Consider the following 24,016-nt stretch of genomic DNA (forward strand, 5'->3'; position numbering starts at 1 on the left):
ACACAAAAGCCATCCAAAACGAATGTACGAAATGTAGTCATGCAGCAGAGAAGACAGATAATGATCAAATAATACTCAAAAATACTAGAAGGCTGACTGCTGGACCCGCAATCGCGAGCTCCTTGGGCCGCAGCTCGAGAGGCGGCGGCGCGTGGTTCGTTCATTCGTTCGCTCGCTCGCTCGGTCGTTCGTTCGTTCGCTTGGTGATTCGCTCTTATCGTTTTAATTAGTTTCGTAAAAGTTGGCAAAAAAACAAACTAAGGCGGGGAGGGCGGCAGAATGGGGACTGCAGCTGAGCAGAATATTTGCTTATGGCGTAATGAAATTTAACAAAAATTTGTTGTGCACTCCACATATGACTGTCTCTCTTGCTCTCCCTCTCGCTCTCTCTGTGACTCTCTCTCCCATTTCGTCTGCTGCTCGCCTTCTCTGTGCACAAATTAACTTATGAAATTGCTTATAATTAACAAGCCGGCAAAGTGGAAGTCAGAGTTTCGTGCACAAATTGCATTGCCAATTGCATTTAAAGTTTACACTTAACATTTAATTAAGGTCCTTTCAGGACTGCTGCGACTGGGCTGGACGCACCTGTATTTATCTCAGCTACTGGAACAGCTGGCGGCCATTTTGTTTGCATGCATATTTATAAGAAATTCGCGCGAAATGAATTCCAACTGGCTGGGAGGCAGGTGTAAAGGCAGCTCGCAGGCCGCACTGGCAAACGCTAGAGATTAAGCAAAATACCTGAGCATTTTCTTTTCAAATTAATATGCAAGCCAACCTAGAGATATACATATATATGTCTGTATATATAAAAAGCGTTAATCTTTAAGAAAGAAACGAAACTAAGTTTCCTCCAAATCCGCTTTATCTGTCAGCGAAATGAAAATAAATAATAAAATACAAAAATGCTCTACGTCAATCAAATGTGAATTCTCTTAACTCGTTCATATAAGATCAAGCAACAATTAGCTGAAAACTCAAACGAACTGCGCCATCATTGCTCGAAGCGTCAGCGTCTTCTTTCGAATCGATCGACCAATGGCTGCCAGTCATAAGAGATCGGAAATTTGTGTCTGTTCCCTGGGCCTGGGCCGTTGGAAAAGGGAACGAGAATGGAACCGAAATGAACTTTAATTTCAAAAACCGTGCAAAAATCGTTCAATCATTTAAGTAAAGTGCCAGGCGCGCAGCGCTGGCAGCGAGCGAAACTGACGCATTCAATTCAATGGGCAGCAAAACGTTGAAAAACATAAGAGAGCGGCGTCAACCCCACACACATACGCACACACACGCTCGACTACACACGTATGCACGCATACACTCACGCTCAGTTTTTATTGCTTCGCTGGCTGCGGTTCTTTGCGTCGCTTCGTCTCGCTTTGACTACTTGCTACTGGCCAGCACAGTGCGACCGTCACTCTCTTTCCATCTCTCTTCGATACATGGCGCGGTGCATTTTACAGTTTTTGTATTTTGAAACGATCATGCGGGCGTATAGAAATAGCCTCACACTCTCAATGCAAGAAACGAAGCGGCGACACTGAATAATTTACTTGCTTAACATGCTGTGCGCCTGATAGCCGCATGGATCACTTTATCGATTTTACGAATGAAGAAGCAAAATTGCGATCGATTGTGATCTCAAATCGGAATAATTTCGTACTCGAAATACTCGATCGTGCACAGTTTCTGCCGAGCAACACAAAAAGCGAGAAAGGGGGGAAATAACGGGGCTAGCCACCTGAATTGATGCGATCGCACAGCAACCACAGCAAAATATCGGCACAAAAAACTTGTTCAAGAGCATTTTGTATAGAAATATTTAAAATAAAAATTAAAAACAAAAAACGTAATTGGAGATGCCGGGGATTGAACCCGGGGCCTCTCACATGCAAAGCGAGCGCTCTACCACTGAGCTACATCCCCGTTGCGTTAGCGAAAGCACAAACAGCACCCTAAGCTAAGCGCATGTCAATTGTTAATGGTCATGCGCATTAAAGTGAAACGTGATGAGAATAAAGAATGGTATTGGATTATATATGTATTATAAACTGTTATCATTTATAAATACAAATAGAAAAACACTTTAATCATTCAGTATTCAGGTCTCCAATGTTTTTACTTGTTTATAATTTTTTCAATTATAACAATTAAAACAAATATCAAATTCGCAATACCTAACACTTAACAGGTACTTCATTGAATTGTACTAGTCTATTTGGGGTTGAGTGACTTATCAGCATTTGGCAGGCAGACATCAACATGGGGATGTAGCTCAGTGGTAGAGCGCTCGCTTTGCATGTGAGAGGCCCCGGGTTCAATCCCCGGCATCTCCAATTACCTTTTTTGGCAATATTATTTTTATATTTATTTAAATATTTCAAACTTGAGTGTGTGGGTGTGTATTTGTTAACTTCAGTCAGACGAGACTTGTCAAGACTCTTACATGCTGGCTAAAGTTCAAGTTAGACCCAGCAGTCAACTGTTCCATGTGACCTCAGTGTTTCTGGTTTTGGCTTTGGACCGGCTGACTTGATTTATGCGCAACGAGGCGGCAATAATGAATTATTTATGCCGATTTACGGCTGCCAGGCAGGTCTGCATGTCAATTGGCTAAAGGACTAGTGCTGCCAGACGATGTGGGCGGCCGGCAAGTGGGGCGGATGTGGCACACAGCTGAGCGACGCTGACTTCGGGCGGTGACTTTGACTTCTTGCTGCCATTTTAGCCACAATGCAGTCAAGTGGTTAAAATGTATGCTCGCAGCTTCTTGTTCATCTTGTTGCTGTTCCTGTTTTCGTTGCTGTTGCTGTTGCTGTTGCACGGGATATATATACATAGTTAAACGACTTGGGAGGCTAGTGTGGGCGTGGCTAGAGCTTTTTGTTTTGACTTTTGTTAAGGCAAGGAAATTAATTGCCTGTTCTCACTTTCGCAACATTTGCTTAGCTGAAATTAAAATTAAATTTTGCATGAGCCAGCCCACATACACACACACACACATACACACATACACACACAGTGATGTGTGGCTAGCGTAGAGAGGCAATTGATTTTGTTGCGGTTTCGACCTGGCTAAGAGCCTGACAATCTGTGTCCTCAAGCTCTTTAAATCGCATCACATTTTCATTTGATTTCACATATTGTCCATCAATTAGCCTCAACTTAAAATCCAGGCCAAAATTTAACAGCAGCTGCCACACATAAATATAATTATGGCAGCTTTCAAATAAATATGCAAATGCAAAATTTTGAGCATATTGAAATTAATTACCACAACACCGTCTGCCTGTGTCACTGAGTCTCTGTGTGTGTGTAATGATAAATATTATATTTCAATTGGCTGGCATACACACGTTTTCCAGCCGTCTGTCTGTCCGTCCGTCCGACTGCCTTGCTGCCTGAGTCAAAGCACCCGAAGGCATAATTTAAGTAAAAGAAAATACAAATCGAAATTGTCTCACAAAATTTATGTAATTGCGCAGACACCACACACACACACACACTCTCTCTCTCTCTCTCTCTCTCTCTCTTTCACTCACACACACATGCAAATTGTTTATGATGCTGCCTTTTTGGCTACTGAATAATTGAGGCAGCAAACTAAACAAATGACATAATCTCAATTTTGTGACATTCGTGTCAAGTCGAAAGTGTCCAAGGCACTTGGTAAGCAAATGGATTTTAGCTTTTAGGCCTTATTGCCAGGGTGAGCTTCTAGCATCACATTGTCCCATGAATTGATTGATGTCCTTGATGTGCAGAAATAAAGTCATCTATCGATTAGCATTGCTATCTCAGATACACACACACACACACACACACTATATCTAATATAATACTTATCGTACATACTAACAGCAATGTTTTTATAATTAGTAGAACTTATTCATCATTCACGCTATATATTTGCCATGCTCCGGTTTGGAACTATTATAATATGCTTATATAATCGAAAAGCCATGGATAATACGTTAAGAATTATATTTATTTTTCGGATTGCATCACAAATATTTCAAATTAAAATTTTTACTGAAATATTATTAATAAGCTTAAAATTTATATTGCAACTGAAGATTCGATCTGCTTGGGTTTTTAACAGCTGCAGATATTTACAAATATTTTTAAACTAAATAAAACAAAACAATATTTTTTATTTATTTTATTTTTTACTTTTCATACAAATTGATATTCATATGATTATGTTTAATTCGAAAAGGACTAGGGCGTCTTTGAATCTGAAATGGAAAAATATATAACACTTTTTATACCGAAATTTGATTAAAACTAAAGTGTAGAAATAAAAAATAAAAATAAGTAAATTAACTAAAATAAAAATTCATAAACATATTCAAATATTCCTTTGACAATATTATTTTGCTACATTATAATTAAAAAATGTAAAATTAAATCACCATCATTATTCTTCGAGTTAGTTTCTAATATCTTCAAAGATTCCTTTGAAGTAGTCTCGTAAATGATAATTAATATAACTTTTTCCATCATGAATTGCTAAGCCCTCCGGGTTTCTCCTGGTGGCTTGCATTTATGGCCCATTACACTTAATACCTGACCGAAATTCGTATAATGTAAGGTACTGAAAAGAACTTAGAAACTCAAATCGTGTGTCAGGCTCAAAGTCCGACTTAAGACCTCAACTTAATCACATTAGGAGCGCATTTGAAATTCTCTTTTGCAAAGTCCGGAATCATCATCAATATCAATATCAGCATCCATGTCGTTTATGCGAAAGTGAAGAACCACATATACGTTAGTGTGTGTGTGTGTGTGTGTGTGTGTGTGAAAGGATAAATGTACGAATGCAAAACGTAAAGGACAGCAAGGGACAACTAGCTGTGCGTGTGTGTGTGTGTAAATTAATAATGCATTCGATATCGAAGCCATTTCGCATTCAAATTCAATTGTGCGTGCGTGCAAATTGAATTCCCCAAAGCCCACGAGCATCAACTAAATTATATTACGCACAGCATTTAAAGCCTGAGCTAGAGTTTTTCCCAATTTTAGTGCCGCTTTTAAGCTAGAAATATTCACTTGCCCGTTGACAATTGCAAATTGCAAGTGTCAAAACGAGCCCGGCCTCCATTTCTCTAAGCAGAGAAAAAAATAGACGAGGAAAGATGAAAATGGGGTTGGCCCCATTTTGGACTCAGGGCAGTCAGTGTGCTCTGCCTTCGACACAATCACGTTTCAATTAACACACACGGTCCACTCTGCACACGTTTCCAACTGCCGGCCATATTCATATGTAAAACACGCACGCACAGCTGCCTCCTCGCTGCCCAGCTGCTTCGCTTTCGCCTGCGCCTCATTCACTTGGCTTAATGGGCTGAACGTCGCGTCGGCTGGTCCTGGACATCATAATTCCGGCCACAATTCCCAAATACCGCAAAAACAACAGTAGCCGGCCGGGCACAAGCCAAAACTCAGTCAGTCTGTCTGTCTGGCTGGCGGGCTGGCTGGCTGGCTGGCTGGCTATACTACAAAACCCATAGAGCTGGAATGCCCCTCGGCCAGCAGTTCGAGTTCTCAGCTATAGACACCCCGTTAGCCGCACACACTCTCACCCATCCCACGGCCCCTACCAGCCACAGCCAGTTGCAGTCGGACAAGTTCTATGGGGCGCATGAACTAATTACGTTAATATGCGACAACGTTTTCATAGGCGAAAAATGCTGCCAGCCCGGCGGGCGAGAGGCAATTCGCATTCGAGTGGAGCAGCATAAAGTGAAGTTAGGGTCAACGCAATTGGAAAACCAACTGTGGTGCAAATGAGTTGTTCAACATGAAGTGGGTTTTTGGCGTTGGGGTCATGCAAGGCTTCACGTTGCACCACTCAGCATTCTAACAGCAGCACTAATTGAGCACCAAACACAACTCGCAAATGATTTCACAAATAATACCACAAATACCCATATTGAAGTATTTTGCAATCCTCCACTTCAAATTAAGTTAAGATATTTGTCTAGGTGAAATTTGTATTTATTCTAATATTCCCAGTTTGAATAATTGTTTTTTTTTTTTTTTTTTTTTTTTTTTTTTTTTAATAAAACAAAACTTATTCGTTTATGCGTCTCCAAGTATATTTTCAACCAAACGACGGGATTTGCTAGAACTTTAACGTTTTCGAGGTAAACAATTTTTGTCGAGCAAACCTTGCAAGGCTGGTAGCACAGCAGCATGAATCCTTCCGATCGAGGCCACCAGGCACTTCTGCTTTTCGAATAATCGTTGAACAAACTTGTAAATAATGTCAACCAATTTTTGTGGGTTTAAGTTGGTTGCGTCGTCTGGGACAAAGTTCAAACACGCCGCAGTGTTCTTCAACTCCGGTATGGCAAGACCAGCAAGCGAAGAGCCCGACTCAGTCGCAGTCTGCACGCAATTTAGGATACCATCAACAGTAAGTCCGTTGGCATTGGACCCCAGGAGCTAGTCGGAGAGATAAAATCGGCATATAGAAACTCTCCTCATCAGGATTAGCTTGCTTACCAGGAGACAGCTCAGCAAAAGAATGCTCTTAACGATCTGCATTTTGATTTAGACTATCTTATGGACTGACTCGATGACGCTATTTATAAGGAAACCTAAATCAATTCGATATGCTGCCGTATCTATATTCAATTAGAAATGGACTAGCGGATGAAATTAAATTAAGCAACCGGCTTATAAAAAGAGCAATACGGGCTTATCGTGAATCTAGTAACACTCGAAATGCAGTTCATGAAAGTTATCTTCTTGCTGAGCTGTCTCCTGGTAAGCCATCTCTCTCACTCTACTCAACTGCGGACTGACTCTCTCTCCCTCTCTCTCTCTACCATAGATTGTGGGGCATACTCATGTCAATGCAGCTGGACTCGATCTGTTCAAGATATTGGACTGCGCTGAAATTGCCATCGCGGCTGGCGGCTACGTAGCTGTGAGGGCCGTGCCCTTAGTAAGGGACTTGGCCAAATGCACAAAATTCAAAACCGATGCTAATGCCGATCTCGATATCAAGGGTTTCATCGAGGTTGTGAACCAGTTCCTGAAACAAACAACTGGCAGTCCAAAGTGTTTGCAGACAACGCTGGACACAGTTAAGGGCTACGTCCAACCGTATGTGCAACAAATCACCGACGCGAAATGCTTCCCCTAGACACATTCACGTTGTAAACTGGTTCAATAAAGTGCTTCCAATTATTCACATTATCCTGAAATATTACTTGAAAACTGAATGATATGGCTGATGAGAGAACTGCAGTCTGGGGCTCAAACATTGTGTCTTCCTGCATCTCATTTTCATCATATTTAATATATTGAATACACAAAGGATACACACTCTATCCTTTCATATTCCGATACATGTTCATAATTTAACAAATTTAGATTTTCATTTGATCTGGATTTTGGTTCCACACGGAGAAGGTCGAGCTCGGAATACGAGAGAATTGAAATACTTTTCTTTTGTAATATTATACTAAATTATTAATAATGCCTAACTATTTGGCAATGTTCTCATATCGTTTGGTTTATTGGTTTTTGGGGCCACTCCAAGCACTTCTCATCAATGAATTCTTTCACATACGGCTCGACATAACCTTTGACTGTCTTAAGCGCTACCTTCATGCACTTCGCACTCATTATGATTTTTTTGAGGAACTGGTTCAGAATGCAAAACAAGTCCCGAATACCTAGATCACCCTTAGCATCGGGAGCGAAATTTACGCATTTGGCCCAATCCGTTAGTAAAGGTATGGTCCTAACTGCAACGTAGCCGACACCCTCAATAACGATTTCAGTACAGTCCAATACCTTAAACAGATCCACTCCTGCCTTTACATGATTCTCCCTCACAAACTATAGGTTACAAAGAGAGAGAGAGAGAGAGTGAGTGAGAGAGAGAGAGAGAGTGAGAGAGAGTAAGTCAGCAGTTGGGTAGAGTGAGAGAGGTTGCTTACCAGGAGGCAGCACAGTAAGAGGATCGCTTTTATGAACTGCATTTGAAGTGTTACTTGATTCCAGATAGGCTCCTATTGCTCTTTTCATTAGCAGAGTTGAAATGAATTTGATTCGCTGGTCTACCTCGAATCGAATGTGACTATATAAGCGAATATATAGCATATCGAATTGATTAGAGTCTCTTTATAGCGTGTAAGGCGTAAATAAGGCAGTCTATAAGACCGCATAGTCTCAATCAAAATGCATATCACTAAGGCCACTCTATTGCTGAGCTGTCTCCTGGTAAGCAGCAATGACTTACTAAATCTGAGAAGAGAACCTATCTGTCATCTGATCATCTAGCTCCTGGAATCCTCTGTCAGCGGACTCAATTTTGATGGTGTTCTAGATTGTACGCAGGCAGCAATTGAATCAGGCGTTTCGCTTGCTGCTCGCGTTATACCAGAAGTGAAGAGAACAACGGCGTGCATAAACTTCGTTCCGAGTCTGGCAGCTGAGCTAGACGCCCAAAGTTTGGTCTTGCTTATTTATGATTTTTTTAAACAATTCTTGGCAAATGAAAAGTGCGTGGACGCTACGCTTGAAAGAGTTTATGCAGCTGTACAACCAGAGTTGCAAAAATTGTACAACATACAATGCATACCAACGGAACTTCTTGAACATTATATCTGAAGACCTATAAACATACAGTTAAAATTTATTCACAATTATTATTTATTTATTATGCAATCGATTGATATTTTTGCGCCCCTGTGCATTATAGAAATTTGTAAGAATCATTTTAAAAATTTAAATTAAATGTGTTTATTTTAATTTTCATCTGCGTAAGTTTTGTTTAGCTTATGAGATCCTTTCAAAATTTTGCTGTGGAATTCTTACCGAACATGCATTTCTCTTCTTTATATTGATTCACGTACGGTCTTATATAGTTCCAAACTCTTTTTATCGTTTTCTCGATGCAAAATGGGTTGATGCTTACTTTTCTGAGGAACTGGTTAAACTTCCGCACTAGCCCCAAAAAATTCAGATTTTCTTTAGAATGGAGATCAAAGTCTATGCATTTTGCCAACTCCTTTATTAAGGCTACGCCCCTCTCAGCAACGTAGCCAGCACCATCAATAATAATTTCACTGCAGTCAAGTACTACAAACAGATCTATTCCTGCCTGCACATGATTATCCCTCACAATCTATGGCATAGAGAGAGAGAGAGAGAAAGAAAGATAGAGTCAGTCAGCATTTGCGTAGAGTGAGAGTGGTGCCTTACTAGGAGACAGCTCAGCAAGAAGATCACTTTCACGAACTGCATTTCCGGTGTTACTGATTCCAGATTAGCTCGCACCGTTATTTTTATTCGCAGGACGCTTAAATTAATTTGACTCGCTGGTCTTTTGAATGTGGATACGCCAGCCTATCGAATTGATTTAGGTTTCCTTATAAATAGCGTCATCGAGTCAGTCCATAAGATAGTCTAAATCAAAATGCAGATCGTTAAGAGCATTCTTTTGCTGAGCTGTCTCCTGGTAAGCAAGCTAATCCTGATGAGGAGAGTTTCTATATGCCGATTTTATCTCTCCGACTAGCTCCTGGGGTCCAATGCCAACGGACTTACTGTTGATGGTATCCTAAATTGCGTGCAGACTGCGACTGAGTCGGGCTCTTCGCTTGCTGGTCTTGCCATACCGGAGTTGAAGAACACTGCGGCGTGTTTGAACTTTGTCCCAGACGACGCAACCAACTTAAACCCACAAAAATTGGTTGACATCATTTACAAGTTTGTTCAACGATTATTCGAAAAGCAGAAGTGCCTGGTGGCCTCGATCGGAAGGATTCATACTGCTGTGCTACCAGCCTTGCAAGCTTTGCTCGACAAAAATTGTTTACCTCGAAAACGTTAAATTTCTAGCAAATCCCCTCGTTTGGTAGAAAATTATAAGTGGAAACGCATAAACGAATATCTTGTTTTATTTCAACAAAAAGTGTTCCAGTTGAGAATAATATATATATAATATAATATATAGCGGAGTCTCTAAAAGTCCTACTGGCAAAACGTCTCAGTTCATTCCATTCATACGCGGCAGCAATTCTTAATAATTAAGCAATGTTCACGTATCAGTTTAGAAGTGCTTTATAGAATCTTTGTACAACTTTGCTGTGAATTGTAATTGGATCTAGATTAAAGCCTTTCATATTTCGAGCTCGACCTTCATCTGTGTGGAACCAAAAGATAGTTCAATTGACAATCTAGGTTTGGTAAATTATGAACATGCATCGGAACATGAAAGGATAGAGTGTGTATCCTCTGAAATCAGTTCACATTTTCCAACATGTAATTCAATATATTAAATATGATGAAAATGAGATGCAGGAAGACACAACGTTTAAGCCCCAGACTGCAGTTCTCTCATCAGCCATATCATTCATTCAGTTTTCAAGTAATATTTCAGGATAATGTGAAAAATTGGAAGCACTTTATTGAACCAGTTTACAACGTGAATGTGTCTAGGGGAAGCATTTCGCGTCGGTGATTTGTTGCACATACGGTTGGACGTAGCCCTTAACGGTGTCCAGCGTTGTCTGCAAACACTTTGGACTGCCAGTTGTTTGTTTCAGGAACTGGTTCACAACCTCGATGAAACCCTTGATATCGAGATCGGCATTTGCATCGGTTTTGAATTTTGTGCATTTGGCCAAGTCCCTTACTAGGGGCACGGCCCTCACAGCTACGTAGCCGCCAGCCGCGATGGCAATTTCAGCGCAGTCCAATATCTTGAACAGATCGAGTCCAGCTGCATTGACATGAGTATGCCCCACAAGCTATGGTAGAGAGAGAGAGAGAGAGAGAGAGAGAGAGACAGAGAGAAGAGAGAGAGCAGAGAGAGAGATGAGAGAGAGAGAGAGAGAGAGAGAGAGAGAGAGAGGAGAGAGATGAAGAGAGAGAGATAGAGAGGAGGAGAGAGAGGAGAGAGAGAGTGAGAGAGAGAGAGAGAGAGAGAGAGAGAGAGAGAGAGAGAGAGAGAGAGAGAGAGAGAGATGGCTTACCAGGAGACAGCTCAGCAAGAAGATAACTTTCATGAACTGCATTTCGAGTGTTACTAGATTCACGATAAGCCCGTATTGCTCTTTTTATAAGCAGGATGCTTAAATTAATTTGATCCGCTGGTGTAGCTCGAATTGAATATGAAATTCTATGCGAGTATTCAGCATATCGAATTGATTTGACTTTCTTTATAAATAGCGTCATCAATTCAATTCACAAGATAGTCTACACCAAAATGCAGACCGTTAAGAGCATTCTTTTGCTGAGCTGTCTCCTGGTAAGCATGAATGTGTAAGTAAATCTGAGAGAAAGGGATAATATTTGTCATCCAATCGTTTAGGTCTTGGGGACGAATGTTAAGGGGTTTACTTTTGATGATGCACTAGCTTGTGCGCAGGTTTCGGCTGAAGGGCTTTCCGAACTCGCCAGCGTGGTTATACCGGCATTGAAGGAATCGGCGGCGTGCATTAACTTTTTTCCGAAAAAGTTACGTGATCTGGACCTTGAATATGCGCTTCTGCTTGGCTACCAGTTTCTTCAGAAATTCACTGGTAGTAAAAAGTGCGTGACTGCTCTGATCGCACGGATAGAGGCTGTTACAAAGCCAGCTTTAAAGAAGTTGGAGGACGCAAAATGCTTTCCTTATAATAAGTAGAGAAATTTAATAACGTTTAAATCTTATACAGAAAGCAATCCCAAAGCCTCTAACAATTACCGTTTTATTAGTTTGTTTGCTAATAGGGGTTTCATATTATAGTGGAAAGAGAAAGAGCAAATTGTGCTTAACGGACTAAAATTACGTCGGTTGCGATATTCTTGACGTTGCATTCCTAATTTTAATATCCTATTTTTGTTGTTTTCATTTGATTTATTTATTTATTTATTTTTTAAAGATATTTGCAAATTATTTCAGGGTATTTAATTAAATAAGAAAGCTGATGATATGGTTATGAAAATGAAATAAAAAAGATTGACTTCTATTACCTATGTAAATACATCAAATTTGCATGCATACTGCATTACTGATTGATTCGGTATGATATAGTTAAGAATAAAATTACAAAATGACCTTGAATATTGAATGTTTCAAGCTATCTTGGAAACAGTGCCGTAGTTTTTGCTTTTTCTTTTGCATGCATATTGATATACCTGCGCAAGAAAATTAAAATGTAACTTGTGGTATTTTATATAATCCTGTCCTTTAATATTTACGACGATTTCAGAAGACATAATACTTTTTTTCAAATGTCCATGTATACAGCGCGGATATCGAGTTTTTCTCAAAAAATCGAAAACTCATCCCGTTATTTTTTTATTGATTAAAATCATTATCGAAATTTAGTGATAAAATTATATCTGCTACATCTTTGGAGCTGGATTTATATGTACTTAATAGAATTTACGTTTTTATTATAATTCACCTCCACCCCTAAATCAACTCCTTCACCCCTAAATTTGTAAAAGGCGTATTTCAAATACTAGACACTTGTGCTTTGTCAGATGCATGCATTTCAATGTTATGATATATATCACGATCTGAAAGTTTCATGAAGCTAGTGCATCAACAAAAAAAGTTATGAGCTTATTAAAATAGAAATTATGGATATATAAGTCCCTCGTTGGGTTCAGGGGATTTCGTAGTCGAGCAGTCTTGACTAGAGCTTACTTACTTCTTGTTATTTGTATATGTGTACACATACAGTTTTCTGTCTCGCTTTTACTCGGATGAAACGGTTGATGTCTATAGATCTTAAGCTCTGCTTGTTCTCTGTCAAACAGTTGCAATGGCGCTTCTCTTCGGTTGGGTATCGTGCAATGAATAAACTGTAGCATATATCCGTCTCGCTCTCTATTTCTTTCTGTTCCATTCCACAAGGTGCTTCTCTCCCTTTTCTCTCTTCAAATTGATTTACAGTTATTTCACATGCAAATAAAAAGCAATGGTCGAACAGGCATTTACTGTTCATATGTCTGTCCCGCTCTGATAAATGAAAATATTAGGTAGATCGGCTGCTGTGTGTACTTCTCTTGCTTATGGTCCTGCTTATTGTTCAATTTAAAATTGAGTAATGGAAGTATTTTCGTTGCTGAGTAAATATTGAACCCAAATTTCTTCTACTTGAAATATATGCGATTCGCTATATTAGCCAGGTGCTATAGCTGTAATTACATCATATTTTTCATCTAGAACAAAGTTCGAAATCGGAGCTTTTGTAACTGTTTGGACACCTATTATGGCTGCCAACACAATCAAGTGTATGTGTTAGTGTGTGCAGCTCAATGCTAGGGTGGTACGTGTTGAACATCGGCCATCATATCTGCTGTACTACATGCCCAAATCCAGGTTCAGCAGCCAAACCCAACAGAAGGGTTTTGCATTCATAAATAAGACATTCAACGAGGCTGCTGCTGTTCAGCGCAGCCGACAGCAGGGGCACCATCAACCTGGTACAAGCCGTACAAATCCCGACTTGACCAGCTGCCCGTCAAGCACACGTACATATATATACACACACACTCGATCATTCACTCACGTACAAGCGCAAAGCTGCCCCATGGGGAATTGCCAGGGGCTGGGAAGGCGCTTGGGTTGGACGCAACTCGTCAATGTCCTTATCGTGCCAGTGCTGCTGACAGCGCCTGCTGTCATTCATTCATTAATGCATTTTCCTGATTTTCACTCATTTAACTTCATAGATTTTTCATTTCGCCTATTACGTGGCCGTCCCAGCAACTGCTGTCCTGCCCAGCACTCTGTGTGTCGTCAGTCGAGTCGAGCTTTTCATCCTGTTTGCTGCACTTTGACTGCCAACCCAGCGGCTCTTGCCCCACGCTGTGTGCCCCCTTGGCCTGCAGCTATGCTTCATTTACTTTGTTGTCAGTGGCCATTAGTTTTGACGCACTTTGGGCTGGACGAGCTATCTGGCCAGTAGCAGGTAGCAGGCAGCAGGTAGCAGGTAGCAAGCAGCAGCTACCTGGTAACAGCTCCCAGTTGTTACCCTTGATGAGCATGCCCCATTGCCGTTGGGGCTTTGGTATGCCAATGCGTATACGCAAAAGTGATCTATGTGTGTTGGTGTTGGTGTGTCTATATGTATGTGTGTGTGTGTGTGTGGTATATGTAATGGAGTTGTATATGCCGCGTAGAGCTCTACCCAGCAGTGGGAGGCAAGAGCAAACTAAAAACAGGCAATTGAAGTTGCTCCTGTGCAGTTTATTTTAAGTGTTTGAAATTTAAGCAACAAATTAATGTGGCAAAAATAGAAACTATCATTTTGTTGCAAATATCTAATAATAAATAAAAAACAGTGCATATCACAGTGTACATACACATTTATATTAAATAATCCAAAGAGAATCTAGAAGCGCAACGTAACGAATGTCATTAATTATATAAATGACGATTCGAATCAGTATGAAATTCGTCATGAGACTTTTAGATTATATATCTATAATCAAGAAAAAGAAGAAATTCATTTAATTAAAAAAAAAAAAGAAACAATTATCATTAGAGTTGAGCCTGAAGCTAAAACCAATTCTGAATTATTTCAAATATTTATTGATATTCACAGTCGAGTTTCTGTTTGCAATTTAAAAGTCACGCAAAGAAAATAAAAGAAAGGCAGAAAAGGTGAAGAAAATAAGGCAAACGTCTGTGACATGCAGCTGAATTAATTACAATTAAGGGCGTGGCACATCTCTACAGAAAGAATTGAGAAAACAGCTAAGAGAAGCTGCCAAAATGGCGACAAAAATTACACTGGGCGAAAATAAATTTGGTGCTGTGCGACGAAACGCCTTGAAGTATGCAACGAATTTTTGCTATTAACTATAAAGGACGAGTGGGTGATGAGAATGAGGAGGGCGAGGGGAGTGGGAGAGGGTTTAGTTGGATGGGCAGACAATTTGAGGCAATCATGCACTCGTTAATCTTGCTCAGGGGCCAGAATTAATAGTTAACCTGGCCAACAGCAGAGTGGGCGAGAAAGAGACAGAGATAGAGAGATTGGGATACTTTGGTCAGGTCGCAAGAAAAATGTGTTGCCGAGCAAATTAAACTCGTTCTAAATACATTACGATAGCGTCCTACGCTTTTCAAGGAGCAGCCGAAAAGACAAACAAACTGAAGCATCGGGTGACAGACAACAAGAACAACAAGCAGAAGTAGAAGCAGCAACAGCAACAGCAGCAGCGACAAGGACTAAACAAGATTAATTATACCTGAAAGCCAAAGTCAGTTAGCTGCTGCCAGGCGTAGCCTTTTGACTTTTGAGCATCGGCAACAATTCCTAGTCGTTGCCCTCGAGCATCATTTAGTGGAGACTGGACTGCATGGCAAGGACATAACCCTGGACAGCGCCACCTCTGCCTCCGCCTCCGCCTCCAACTCCACCTCCAACTCGAGCGCCAACTCTGTCTCTGACTTTTGTTTACTTGCTGTCTCTCATTTGCTGTTGTTGCTGCTGGTTAAACGCTCGGAAAATCGAGTCGTAGATAAAGCGCAGCTGAAGCTGAAGAAGTGTCCTCTGTGTTTGTGCAAAATGTCACTTCAGGTACTTGAGCTGGCACAAAATATATAAAAAGTACAGCAACAATCAAGGGCAACAGCAAAAACAACTGTCTAAGTGCAAATCGCAATGATTTCAGCAAAATTCAATTTACACAAACCAAAATTGTTGCTTTGATATTTGCTGAAATTTTGACAGAAATAAAAACAGCTTTCAAATGAATTGTAAAATAAAAGTGAATTAAATTCATGATAATTCTTAAAGCATCAAGCAGGAATAGTAGGCAAGAGTGAGATGCACAAAAAGGGAGAAAGAGAGAGAGAGACAAGAGGAGAGGGACTGTAAGAGGCCAGAAGGGAGATTGAGAGATATTCTCATAGAGAAATAAGAAGAGAAAAAAAGACTTTAGAATGAAAAGAAATTTAATTATGCAATGAATTTATTTTTCTTCTCTATAAACTGTAAAAATAACTCTATTATAATATTTAATTTACTTCTAAATATTGTTATATAAATGAAAAACTAAATCGTAAATTTTTCACATTTTCCATTTGCAAAGCTTTGACCATAAACTTTGCATCTTGTTTTGAGTTGAAACAAGTTTTCTACATTTTCAGTACATTGATTTCTTTAGCTTCAGTTTTCGTTGTTGTTCGTAGCCCCCCGCCTTTCCCTTCTCGTCCACCAACCGGCTGGGCTGCCATTTTGTGTTGTGTCCAAAAATTCTCGAGCTGTACGAATTCGTTTGGCTGCTGCTGCTGCTGCAGCAAAGTGAAATGTTTTCATTGTATTGAAAATGCTGGCAGAGGATTTAGCTGCATTGTTTTTGTTGTTTTGTGTTGCTGTGTTATTGTTATTGTTATTGCAACAAAGCTGAATGTGTTTTTGCTGTTGACACCTGAAATGCAAACACATTTGCCACAGCCGCCGTACAGCAAACGGGATTCAGTTTCTGATTCAGTTTTCTAGCTGCAGCAGCAGCTGCTGCTCATGTGTTATTCGAGTGCATTTGTCTATGTGTGTGTGTGTGTGTGCGTGTGTGTGTTTGTCTGTGTTTCATCCATGTGCATGCAGTCGACAGCCTGCAGTTTTTGCATGTTTGAAGTTAAAGAGGGTTCAAAGTCTTGTTTTCATTTGCCAACAACATGCGAAAGTTGTATCGCTTGACCTGGTCCACTGCAGGTCATCGAGCTGACCCAGAGTCGCAGCTGCAGCGCATGCGGTGCTGCCATACACTGCGATAAATCTCATTCAGTGCATTCTATTTGATATTCAAGACATTCCACGTTTGATTCGGTTGGCTGGCTAGCCATGCCCACACTCTGCACCCACATTAGTGTTCAATGGAAATTTCCAAAACAAAAAGAGAATTGCTCGCTCTAAGCTCATCTTAACTTCGCTGTGGCTAACCTGTCGAGGCGCCCCTGCGGCGACCTTTGATCGTATTTGCATTAAGTGCCACTTAACATGAAATCTCAATATTTTATGCAAAACCGGCAAAGTTGCAACTTCATTGTAGTTGCTCTCGGTCTGTGTGACTGTGTGACTGGGAGGTTTCAATAACAGCGCCGTCTGCGCGAAGGCCGTGAATCAAAATCTCTGATGACGCCTCTCACTGCTGTCTGACGTCTGCTTGGATTGGCTGTCAACTAGACTTTCGTTTCGCCGTTCTGCTCACTGTCTCTCTCTCTCTGTTTGTCTGCCACTGCCGCCAACTTTGCACATATCATTTACAAACCTTTTGCCCTTGCTGTGTTGCTATGGGATTAGCTTCACTTCACGCTCAGTCCTTCACGCACAATTTGAATTGAAAATTCAAGTGTTTTTGTTTTTGTCTCGGTGAGAGCTTTGCAATGCATCAAATTGGCAGCAGCTGACAGTGCAGCAGGGTACAAGTGTCAGCCAGCCAAAGTTGTCAATCACATTCCAATTTAAGTAGCAGATGTTGTGTAATCCAATTCGAAAGTGAAGTATTGGTTATGGCTATTTGCTTAAATTTTAAAGGCATCTTAATTGGACAGTCTTTCGAAGATGTTACTTCAAAAATGAAAAAGGATAAAAATAAAAACACATTCATACAAAAGGTAACAGCTTGTAAACCAATCACGACAGCTCGAGTTGAAAGAGCGAGACAACTGCTGGTATGTTATTCTAAGTTGCAGAGACAGCGATCAGTTCTTACCAGTGCTGCAAACTTTTCCCAGACAGTAGATAGTTTTGACGATGAGAAACATAAAAACTGACAAAATATTCAACACATTCGGATTGAGTCTGTTACCTTAACAGGTTTTACAGCATATTTGATTAATTAAATAATTAAGGTAAACTTCATTCTAAAAGTCTTTACGTAGCTCAAAGTCGGTTATAAAAAGAGCCAGATTTGACGGGAAAAAATTGAAAGTGGCAACACTGGCTCTTAAGCATCTGTGCCAGCAAAAAAGTATCGTTATAATTTAAAGGCATGAAATATAGCATGCGTTAGAGCGGGATAGATCAGTTTGATGGAGTAATATGCCAATGTGTGAGAGTGATGGAGAGGATATCGAATGGCGAATTAGTAGTCTGCGCGTTAGAGCGAGATAGCTGCTTGCACTATTCATTATTATTACTACATATGCTTGTGTGTGTGAAGATATCATAAATCAAGGAATTGTTGCGTACAAGCGAGTCAGCTACTGAAAAGCCGATTAGTATTGGCGTATGTATGTAAGAATAATTTAATAGTGTAGCTATAGCAACTGGCTAATTGGTGTAGAACAGCTGCTAATATTGTTTGCTCTATGTTGTAAGACTTGTGATCTGTATTTAAGTTGCTATGCGTGCGTACGAGAAATAATAAATTCAACCTGTCTGGCAATTGCATGAGCTGAACCTTAACTCACCTGAGACTTGGCTTGGCGTTTGCCCAGTTGCAGCTACTCATTGGAAAGCAAACTTTAGCCGCGTTTATTCTGGCTCTCTGACCTCTGGCTGTACAATCGCAAAGTCAGAACTAAAACGGTTTTGTGCATTTCGACGATTACCCAACGCAGCGTTGCATAATTTCAGCATCAAATATTTAACGTAAATCTTTTGTGCGCAATCAAACAGTTTTAGCAGCTTGCCGAGTCTCGTGCGCTCCACCATTCCCATTTGCCAAGTTTTTAGTTTCACTAGCTTTATTTTATTTCATTTCTCATTTTACATTTTATTTCATTTTTTAAATTTTTTTTTTTCTTCTGTTTTTATTCTTTTTTGCTCAGTCAAGCAAACGTCTAAAGGCAAACAAAGTTTTTCGCCAGCATCAGTTAATTTAGTCAATTCAGCTCTCACTGTATTCCCTCTTTCAGCTTACCTGCGCTTCCTAAATATAAAAGTTGGGGCTGTGGAATGGAAAAGCGGAAAATTCTATGCCGCAGTGCATTCCTGGAGCATTTCGTTTCATTTCATTGCGCGGCGCTAACACCGCAAAGTATGCAACGGAAAAGCAGCGCTGCAATTTTTATGAGATTTTCGCGTTTGCCGTGCTAAAAACCCAACAAAATCAACAGAGAATTCACTTAACTTTCAACTATGCCAAGCTCTGATTAAAATATCATGAGCCTGCTGGAAATTTTGACAAGTTGGCAGCATCCACATCCCCGAATTATATTACGTTGAATGCATTATGTTAAAATATATCCTAATTAAGCCAAGCTGGAAAATCTCATATGTGACTCAGCGAAATCTTACAAGACTCGAAGTTAAATATATACGAAAATAACAAAATGAATTAATGCATGTATTTTTCTCTCTTTTACACACATCCCGGTGAGGCTTTAGAAATTACCCAAAATGGCAGCCGCAAATAGTGCGTATATATTTATCTCTTTCTCGCATATTGAGACAAGCGTTTGCTAATTTGAAAGATGCCAATCAGTGCAATCCAAAATATAGCAATATGGCAGCCACCTTAATAAATTATAATATATGAATATTTATCTCATTCATACACATGTCTAATAGGCCTCGATCTCGTGTACTTATTAGTTTTTCATAGATTCTGGAAATATCAATATTATCGATTACGCATTGCTCAAATAGATACATATATTCAAAGTTTACAAATCAAATAATTTAGCAACCATGAATTGTTGGCCTTCCCTTGGTTCGTTCAGGTTGTTTGTTTATCGCAATTTATGTGTCGGCACAAAGGTTAAGTTCGAAAAAGAGGAAGAAAATTCTGTCTGATTTTGTGCAAATTCCCAACTGAATTTGGCCACCCTCTGCTTAGGTTAGGTGGCAACGCAGAAAATAAATGGCACAGCGAATTTAAGCCACTAAATCAGTGCAATTTTCATATCGCAAAACATTATTCACAGATTTCCCGTTCTGTTTTTTTGCTATCCATTTTATTGGGGCACCGCCAGCTACTAAACAAACTTTATGTACCCCAAAAACTGCACCGACTACCCATATTTTAAGTTCTTTCGAGCACTGCACGAACAAAATATGCAAATTTATTGCTACACAAAGTTTCGTAGACATTGGAGCGAAAAATGTGACAGCAATTATATGGGGAGCAGCAGAGGCTAGATGCGACCTGAACCTGAAAGTGTGGAACGATAGGAGACTCTCCCATGGGCTCCACAAAATAAGAGACAACAATTCCAGACGTTACTTCAGCATCAAATTTAATTACTTTTTGGTAACCCAATGAGTCAAGTAAGGTAAGGTAAGCGAAAATAAAATGCATCGAATAGGTAGCATTCATATATTAGATGTTTTCTTTAGACACGAAATAAAGAAATTATTAGGTATTTAAATCAATAATAAAATAACAATAATAATCAATAATAAAATAAATAATAAAAGATGAAATTTAATATCATAAATAAATACAAAACGGCATTTACTATTAATTGGTATTTAATAAATGCCTTCGGCAATATTTACGTAACCTCTTAATCGAGCTTTTCTTTATAATTCGTTTTTATTTTATTTATTGTATATATTTATTTTTTCTCTTTTGCCGGACTAACTCTTTTCAAGTTATTAGTTTAAGTGGTCTTCCGTTGAGTTTCATTTCCAGCTGGTTGCCCAATCAAAAAGTTGTAAAGCCGCTTTGTGCCCAAGTTGATGCCTTGTATGGCCTACCTGGAGGCACATTTACTTTGACCTAACATTTCAATTAGGTGGGCGCCACAATTTACCCAGCTTCAGTTTTTTCTTCAGCTGCTGATCAATTGGAAAAAAGTTTTGCCGAAAACAATGAGACGTAAAGAAGGAGAGAGGCAGAGAGGCAGAGAGGCGCTGGCTAAACCGAACTTCAATTTATGCCTTAGCAAGTTGAGTTTATCTTGCCTAACCGAAAGCCTCAGACTCGGTGCCTAACCTCAGGCTCGGGCAAACCTCAAACTCAAACTCGAGCTATTGCACTAATTTGTCGTCGTTATGCAAGGTAAGCCATTCACCATTCACCGTGCACCGTTCACCCTCTCACCTTTTGGCATGGCGTGCAGGAGTGCTCGTCTGGATTTGTTGCTCTCGGACTCCTTCGAACTGCTCTGCTTAAGTTCCACATAATTTACGCACGCACATTTGTCGCCAGCTATCTCGCTCGCTCACACACCTCAGCTGCTGCTGCTTCCGCAAAAGACAATCGTGGGCGTTGGGGTCGGGGTCGGAGTAGGGGTTGGAGTTGGGGTTGGCTGTTTGCTTGTGTAACTTCCCCTGGCATAAGTTAATGCATCTTTATAGGCAATAAAATTTAAGTTTCTTGGCTGCCTTTGCCGCTTGTTAAATTTTTCATGAGCAGCTACCCAATAAGTTTGCCCGCCCCTCGGCCTCCGCCTCCTCCTCCTCCACGGCGAAAAAGTTTGGACAAAACTTAACAGAATTTAGTGGGCAACTGAACGGCGGCATTTGCTAAGCGGGCGGATGAATTCTAGTATGGGTCCTGCATTTCGTTTACACGGCTAGCCACCGCCTCGTCCATTGCCCCGAGCGCCGACTGCTCCTGCAGGTTTCACAACCGGGTTCTGAATTGTTGCTCTTGTTAATTCAAGCGTTTGGTTACTGCAAAATTAAGTTGGTGGTCTCTCTCCTTTCTCTTAACCTAACTTCGGAAACATAATTACCAGTTAATTTTTATAGACTACCAAACAGTGATAGCTCCTGTTGTTTGTATGTATATATAAAGCAGCAAGTTAAGGCCTTCAAGAGTGTTCATTAATCTTTAAAATCATTTCAGGTAGCTTTCTAAGCTCGATCATTAGAATCAGTAAGAGTCTGAAGTCTGACTCTCAGTCGTCATCAACGGTGTCTTCACGTAATATTTGTATGCAGCGTGTCTGATCGCATTCGAGCTGCTTGTGTGAAAGCAAATATACATATGTCTAATTTTCTGCTTGACTACGTAGATGTTTTTCAAGAAAGAATTACATGACAATTTTATATTCTAAGTATGAAATCAATTCTATTTATTTTTCTGAGCAATGACTCACACTTGATGTCTTCTAACTAAAACGAAGAGATGTTCGTTCAAACAGTCGGTTGCATAGAGCAGCAGCAGACCTGGCTCGATTGACTGAGCATACATGGATGACTATGTATTTGTTATGGGTTCCAGCACGCGTTCGTCTCGCCGTCACATACAGGTGCATCAAACCGTTATACCTTGAACTTGCCATTTTGAGTCCATTGAGAACACGGATAGCTGGCAAAATAGCCTAAGGGCCACTATTGCCATAGACCAACAACACAGAGAACAACTCCTTGGCTGGACCGAGACGAGGCAGGTGAGACGACATTAATGAGGATGCCTTCAGGTGGTCACTGCGACGTGTTGTGTAAATATTTTGTTTGTCACTATTAAAATTGACTAAAAACAAATGGCTTACGGTTGATATATATATATATGTGTGTGTGTGTGTGTGTGTGTGCACACATGTGAGGCTGTACGTGTATATGTGTGTGTGCGTTGGTTACTGCAATTTTTAATTAACGTGATTAAATTAATTTAATGAGCTCGTCCTCTGTCTGCTTTCAGCTCAATTGCAGTCGTTCAAACTTACTTATACCCTGTATAGTTTAGTGGAACAGGTAGATTGAACGAATGAAAAGGTAGAAGGAAATTTGAAGCTTATACATATTTTTCTTCTTTTTATAAAATAATACAACAATAATATAAAATAAAATATTAAATAGTGAACTCTTAGGTTTATTTTATTATTATTAATCTAAAATAATATAATTAAATAATTACAAATAATTAACTGACTGTCAAATTTCTTAACATTTATTTATATACTTATTTTAAATTTATGTTAATTTATTTTATTAATTAATAAAAATAATAATAATTGAGATTTTAATATGTATTTATTTTTGCTTTTGTATATATTTCCACACTAAAAAAGACGTAGTTTGCTACATTTTCTACAGGGCATCGCCTAGTCGTATATGCTTGCTCATCCACGGACCCAGTTTAAACTCCTTTTAAGCGACAATTAAATTTTCATGCGTTTGTTGCTGTGCAAGGACAGCGGCGACAAGCGCAACAACAATTACAACAACAGCAGCAGTGACGTAAACATAAACGCCACGTTACGTGTAATGTATAACGTAAAATGATTTTTACGACGCCCGACGACCGCGCCACATGTCTGATCAACGTCAGGTCTGGATGGACTGGACGAAGGGCTTGTCAGAGTCGAGCGGCATTATCATTAACAACATCATGTGAAAGCGCCACGCCCCCCAGCTCGCATTCAGCTTAAACGCTCCCCGTACATGGTAACGTACTTACATTGTCAATTGCTGAACGAGGGCAAAAGAGACAGAGAGAAAGAGAGAGAGAGGCTAACAGAGATGGAGTAGAGGGAAAAAGGGCATAGAGAAAGTCCTGTTTGCGTGTTGAGCAACGGTAAATGAGTGTGCGTATGCATGTGTGCGTGTGGGTGGGCTAATAAACCAATTTCTGTGTTAATTTTTGTGCTATGGCCATAACCTCACTTGTCTTAATTGATGTTGTCTATGTTTATAGTGCGGGCATTTAGTGAGCAAGAGGCTCTGCATTTATAATAAGCCAGAGAAAAGTAGAGCAACGAAGTTAAACTATGTTTTAAGTGAACTGTGTTTTAGTTGCATATTGTAGTTAGCTATAGTAATTAAATACAACTAAGCAAAACCTGACAAGAGAGCCTTCATCTACAGACATAATCAAGACTACAAACACACCTATGTACATATATAATCTTCTTTAAGGCATTTGAAATAACTTGTGGAATTTTGCTTATATGTATATTCAGAATTGGCTTAAAGTGATTTTCTTATCTTGGCTGTTAGCTTCTTAGGATAGTCCCACCTGGGCATTAGTCTTAGGGCCGTAATTTATACACATTAATTACAGTTCGGGGTTGGGCGGTTGCATGGACGTGGCCAACGCGGGATATAATATTTTGTGCACCATGCAACTAATTGCAACTGTTGCCAGCTTGGCGCCATATCGCAGCGACAATGACAGCGCTGCCGTTCCCATTCCCATT

The 24,016-nt window shown here is 39.9% G+C and overlaps 2 protein-coding genes, 2 long non-coding RNA genes and 2 other non-coding genes across 6 annotated transcripts; 3 read left to right on the forward strand and 3 right to left on the reverse strand.

The window, feature by feature from the left end:
* Window positions 1–1,857: 1,857 nt before the first annotated feature.
* On the reverse strand, window positions 1,858–1,929 carry TRNAA-UGC (transfer RNA alanine (anticodon UGC)). The gene has a single exon. It is a non-coding gene; the product is annotated as a tRNA-Ala (tRNA).
* Window positions 1,930–2,267: 338 nt separating this feature from the next.
* Window positions 2,268–2,339, forward strand: TRNAA-UGC (transfer RNA alanine (anticodon UGC)). The gene has a single exon. It is a non-coding gene; the product is annotated as a tRNA-Ala (tRNA).
* Window positions 2,340–6,616: 4,277 nt separating this feature from the next.
* On the forward strand, window positions 6,617–7,220 carry LOC149268672 (uncharacterized). Its single transcript, XM_089469759.1, has 2 exons — window positions 6,617–6,777; window positions 6,845–7,220. The coding sequence occupies exons 1-2, from the start codon at window positions 6,736–6,738 to the stop codon at window positions 7,157–7,159; spliced, it is 357 nt and encodes a 118-aa protein (XP_089325885.1). The 5' UTR covers window positions 6,617–6,735; the 3' UTR covers window positions 7,160–7,220.
* Window positions 7,221–8,694: 1,474 nt separating this feature from the next.
* LOC149268673 (uncharacterized) lies at window positions 8,695–9,311 on the reverse strand. The gene is made up of 2 exons (XR_016270231.1): window positions 9,229–9,311; window positions 8,695–9,151 (listed from the first exon to the last, which is right to left on the reverse strand). It is a non-coding gene; the product is annotated as an uncharacterized LOC149268673 (long non-coding RNA).
* Window positions 9,312–10,402: 1,091 nt separating this feature from the next.
* Window positions 10,403–11,116, reverse strand: LOC149268674 (uncharacterized). The gene is made up of 2 exons (XM_089469760.1): window positions 11,004–11,116; window positions 10,403–10,778 (listed from the first exon to the last, which is right to left on the reverse strand). Exons 1-2 carry the CDS (start codon window positions 11,043–11,045, stop codon window positions 10,464–10,466), a joined length of 357 nt encoding a protein of 118 aa, XP_089325886.1. The 5' UTR covers window positions 11,046–11,116; the 3' UTR covers window positions 10,403–10,463.
* Window positions 11,117–17,088: 5,972 nt separating this feature from the next.
* On the forward strand, window positions 17,089–19,260 carry LOC149268675 (uncharacterized). Its single transcript, XR_016270250.1, has 2 exons — window positions 17,089–17,593; window positions 18,839–19,260. It is a non-coding gene; the product is annotated as an uncharacterized LOC149268675 (long non-coding RNA).
* Window positions 19,261–24,016: the final 4,756 nt, after the last annotated feature.

Source organism: Drosophila arizonae, chromosome 5 (assembly GCF_054131065.1).
Source record: "Drosophila arizonae isolate 15081-1271.41 chromosome 5, UAZ_ARI_1.0, whole genome shotgun sequence".
In the NCBI taxonomy this organism is placed as follows: domain Eukaryota; kingdom Metazoa; phylum Arthropoda; class Insecta; order Diptera; family Drosophilidae; genus Drosophila; species Drosophila arizonae.

What these genes read in the sequence shown, in the direction of transcription:
- LOC149268672 (XM_089469759.1), top strand. Translation starts at nt 6,736, where the DNA reads ATGCAGTTCATGAAAGTTATCTTCTTGCTGAGCTGTCTCCTG. An exon ending in TCTTGCTGAGCTGTCTCCTG is followed by an intron (nt 6,778 to 6,844) that starts GTAAGCCATCTC and finishes TCTCTACCATAG; the next exon opens with ATTGTGGGGCATACTCATGT.
- LOC149268674 (XM_089469760.1), bottom strand. Translation starts at nt 11,045, where the DNA reads ATGCAGTTCATGAAAGTTATCTTCTTGCTGAGCTGTCTCCTG. An exon ending in TCTTGCTGAGCTGTCTCCTG is followed by an intron (nt 10,779 to 11,003) that starts GTAAGCCATCTC and finishes TCTCTACCATAG; the next exon opens with CTTGTGGGGCATACTCATGT.